A 5,008-nucleotide genomic window follows, 5' to 3' on the forward strand; every position below is an offset into this window, starting at 1 on the left:
GCACAAGTACTATGGATTGTCCCACATTTAATTTGATTTACTGCAAATGCTGGAATCCAATACAAAAGTACTGCCTTCGTATATACTGTTTGTACTTTATAATTTATCTTGCTAGCTTGAATAAAGACTTGGATAGGGTCCAAAATGTAGCAATGTAGAAATATAGTGATCTTTGGCGATAACTGCAGTTCATTGAATTTTGAAATACAATAGCTATTTAGGCAGAAGCCCATTATGTGAGCTGATTTTGCAAATATTGGCATGAGACCTGACCTTGGATTTGCATTAAGGTGTTAACTGTGTACACAGGGCAATCTGCCTTGTGTCTTAGGTACACTGGATGATGCAATAATTAATCTTTTATGTGCTAATAGAATAATTAACACTAGGGCATATCTTTCTGACACTGTACAATGCAATAGTTTCTGATCTGTTTTCACAAATATTTTCTATGTTGGCAATGTTATGGCAACGTGTAGGTAAACCCTATGAATGATTTTTTTTTTTCCCCTATTTGCTCTCTTTTGTTTTATTGTATATTTAATCCAATGCATTTTGGTATCTGTTTGATAAGTGTTAGAAAACACTTGTTGGTCCTACCAGAAATATAGTGAGTTGGAAAACATCCTGTGCTTTCTGCTCTTCCTGCCCTGGTAATGTTTCCAGTTATGGAGAAGAGAGGGGAGGTGTTTTTGTAGCCATAAAATGTTATTTTCTAAATCTAAGGTGATGGTGCTGCTCTGTAAATACAGTACAGAGAATGAGCGTTGTCACCCTAAAGCAGGAGGTAGATTACTGGCCGGATAACTAGGTGAAAAGAAACAAATGCAGTCATTAACATTTAAGGACTGGAAAGCTCTCATTAATTACATTTTTGTTCTTCGGTTTAGATACGCTTTAATACAGTCTGTATGGTCCTCTACTGGAGCAGTGACTGATCCAAACTGACCTCAAACCCTTCACATATGCTTTGTACTTAATTAAAAGTCCAGTAGAGTAACAAGAAGGTCCATGCCTATGATGATATATCTTAATGAATAAAGTTGGGGGGAGTACCGCGCTTTAAAAGTGCTTAAATAACATAGAAAAAATATATAAATATGTAAATATGTGAAAAAGTGCCAAAGTGCTTCTTAAATAATATTAAAATTAATGTGTCTTAATGTATACAATAAATACAATCCAATGCCAATCATACAATAAATATAATAGGTGATGAAATATTCACTAAACAAAAATAAATCTTATTGAAACCAACTATATCAATCCATTATACAGTGAAAAATTTATATAAAATAAAATCGGTGACTTATTTAAATATAAAATGTGCTCTAAATAGGTGATATCCAGTAAAGTGCTGAAGTGTCCTTTTAAAATTATTTTTATAAATATATAGTGTGATGAACACAATCTTCTTAATCCAATTTTGACATGCAGGTGCTTCGTGCGGTGCCCACTAGGTGTCCTAAGCGCTCACCTCACTGCTCCTTTAAAAGAGCCTTAGGTTGTGTGCCCCAGTATGCTGTTCCTTCCTCCTTATTGGCATATATGTACCATTATGAATCCTTGGTTATATCTCCCTTGTAAATGCAGCTATCTTCCAGGGGATATATGCGGTTCTTTGTATCTCCGAAAAAATCAAATTGGGCCCAACATAGTGAAGTACGTCCCATAAATTTTATTAAGAAAAGTAAGAGTAACACTCACATTGTTTTGCGTCTTGTTTCTAGCATAACATACAATCCTTTGCCGATACGTCACTTCCGGTTTAGCTATCCTACGCGTTACGCTGCGTCATCACGCAGCTTCTTGGAAGAAGCTGCGTGATGACGCAGCGTAACGCGTAGGATAGCTAAACCGGAAGTGACGTATCGGCAAAGGATCGTATGTTATGCTAGAAACAAGACGCAAAACAATGTGAGTGTTACTCTTACTTTTCTTAATAAAATTTATGGGACGTACTTCACTATGTTGGGCCCAATTTGATTTTTTCGGAGATACAAAGAACCGCATATATCCCCTGGAAGATAGCTGCATTTACAAGGGAGATATAACCAAGGATTCATAATGGTACATATATGCCAATAAGGAGGAAGGAACAGCATACTGGGGCACACAACCTAAGGCTCTTTTAAAGGAGCAGTGAGGTGAGCGCTTAGGACACCTAGTGGGCACCGCACGAAGCACCTGCATGTCAAAATTGGATTAAGAAGATTGTGTTCATCACACTATATATTTATAAAAATAATTTTAAAAGGACACTTCAGCACTTTACTGGATATCACCTATTTAGAGCACATTTTATATTTAAATAAGTCACCGATTTTATTTTATATAAATTTTTCACTGTATAATGGATTGATATAGTTGGTTTCAATAAGATTTATTTTTGTTTAGTGAATATTTCATCACCTATTATATTTATTGTATGATTGGCATTGGATTGTATTTATTGTATACATTAAGACACATTAATTTTAATATTATTTAAGAAGCACTTTGGCACTTTTTCACATATTTACATATTTATATATTTTTTCTATGTTATTTAAGCACTTTTAAAGCGCGGTACTCCCCCCAACTTTATTTATCTGTATTGTGTAGGTTACCAATTTTAGTACCTGCAGCATTAAGGGTGCCTATTTTTAATTAGAGAGACAGCGCGAGAATTTCACCAACCCTCTAGATATATCTTAATGCATTAAACTGAACTTCCCTAAATACAGCACTACGTTTTGTTGGATCCAATCCCCTTACAAGGGCAAAGCCATTCAGCAATTCTTTATAACTGGGTGCCTTTATTCAGTTTAATTGTTGAGCAGGTTTTCTAACTGATAATTACGTATAGTAAGTCTTAATTAACTATGGCTTTTAGAAGAAGTATTCAACAATGCAATGGAGAAAAGGCATATAGATATAAAAGAAAACCATTCACTACAGGTGAAGAATAGTTTTCCTGAGCTAATGTTTTAAATCAAATTTGATTCTTGGCTGAAAATTAGGAAGTGTGAGATAATGGTGTGTCACTTAACCCAAATTAAAGGGGAACACAGAATTTACATAAACTCACCCTCTCTCCAACAGCAAACTAATATGGAGGGGACACCCAGCTTTTTTCTATTTCTGTAGGCTTGTCATTTACCAGTTGTACTGGCTGTCCCCTTCAAATGCCTCGGACTGATCTGGTCGCTTTGATGGTAATTGCACACAACCATCTTTGGCTTTGCTGAGTGACCCATATGAGGTTTCTGAGGGGGTTTTACTGACCTTTTCATTCCATCAGATCAGAGTTTTTTGCCCAGTTTTTCTGCAAGACACCAAAATCAGGTAGTGTTTGGAGAGTTAAATATATATTGATGTATAAATTTAATACAGAGGTACATTCATTTTGTATATTTTATATCTATATGGACTTCAGCTTTAAGAGAATCGGTGCATCAAAAGGAATGTAGCTTTTAATAATGTATCCCTAATATTATTGTATATGATCACATCAAACATTTTTTAAACTTTGGTCATTGCACAGGGTTAAGAAAAAAACAACCTTTTATCAAGTTCAACACAACATTTTAAATCTGATTGTAAAAACTACCAACAGTTTTATATAGTGCACCAACTTACCTGATTGGATACAGATTAAATGGATTGTAGGCAAGTTCTTACCTTATATAATTTTGGTCAATTATAAAGGAGATTGTACAAACAAATCTAGTCAATAATTAAACTGTTTATATTATAATCAAAAAAAATAGTCATATATGCAGTATATAATTCTTGGTTAATACAGTACATTTTAAGACCTGTTTTTACCTTTTTTATGTACATTTTTTTTTTTTTTTTTTGCTACACAGCTCAGATGACAGTTGGCAGATGGACAAGCGGAATGAGTGCAGATCATGAAGACGTTCCTGTTATCCCTAAAGCCCAAAAAGTACCCAAAAAGACTCCCAAAGTAGTCAAGTTCTGACAGTTCATTAATTTTGGAGAAAAACAAATTCTTATACCCAACTGGACTGTTGAGTGAAACCTAGGAATATCTAAATCCTAAAAGATCAATTAGGTGACTGTAGGGTTTATTCACACTTGGGTATCTGAAAATCCACTGATGATGACCAACTATAATGCAGCAGCATGTATATCTAAAAACATGAAGAGGTGATTTTTCTAAAGAAATAGCGCATGTTTACTTTTCATCATCTAGTTAAGCTAACTGGTGTAGACAACAGTCGGAAAGTAATTGGGTAGCTGGTACCTATTGACTAACTGATAATTTACTATGCAAGCTTTCCCAAGCACTGAGTTTCTTTTTTTTTTTTAACCATGAAACATCGCCTGAAAACTTTCTTTATGTGGTAATGCAGTTGGTTTATGTAAATGAATAGAACTGAGCTAAACTCTTTCCTGAGTGATGGGAACTGCAGAAGTGTGAACAGACACTCACACAGATACAATGCTCTTGTTGTCAGTATCACACAACGGCCTCTTACTCCTGCACCGACAACTGATGCAGCCAACTTTGCCATTATAAACCAAGTGCCTTGTCTCTTTAGAATTCTGGTATTTTGTTTGCTACTGGAATAAACCCCATGGGTCTTTTTGCCATTACTTTCTTGTAATTATGAAAATGGCCATGAGAGAAATCTGACAAGGTGAAGTGACAAACCACAACACCACTAGCATGAAGTTACATGTTCTCTCTGTGCATGCGTGGGTTTACTTTTGGTAGACAGGTTTCCTCCCACACATCAAAGACATGCTTTTAGAATAATTGTCTCCTGTCCAAATTGGCCCTAGTACAGTGTTTCTCAACTCCGGTCTTCAGGGCACACTAACAGGCCAGATTTTAGGTATTACCTTGGGGTTGGGGAGATGCAGACTAGAATACTACAATCACTGAGCAGCAAACTATATCACATGTGATGTATTTCAGTTTTCTTGCAAACTTGACCTGTTAGTGTGCCCTGAGGACCAGAGTTGAGAAACACTGCCCTGGTATGTGTATGTATAA

The 5,008-nt window shown here is 35.5% G+C and overlaps 1 protein-coding gene across 1 annotated transcript in view; it reads left to right on the forward strand.

Moving 5' to 3' along the window:
* The window catches only part of ZCCHC9 (zinc finger CCHC-type containing 9), a 23,950-nt gene extending 19,849 nt beyond the window's left edge, over positions 1 to 4,101 (forward strand). The window contains exon 5 of the mRNA XM_082243210.1: positions 3,852 to 4,101. Within this exon, the coding sequence (XP_082099336.1) occupies positions 3,852 to 3,967 (116 nt within the window). The 3' untranslated portion in view covers positions 3,968 to 4,101. The remainder of the gene's footprint in view (positions 1 to 3,851) is intronic.
* Positions 4,102 to 5,008: the final 907 nt, after the last annotated feature.

Source organism: Pelophylax lessonae, assembly GCF_965119305.1.
Source record: "Pelophylax lessonae genome assembly, chromosome: 1".
NCBI classification, from domain to species: domain Eukaryota; kingdom Metazoa; phylum Chordata; class Amphibia; order Anura; family Ranidae; genus Pelophylax; species Pelophylax lessonae.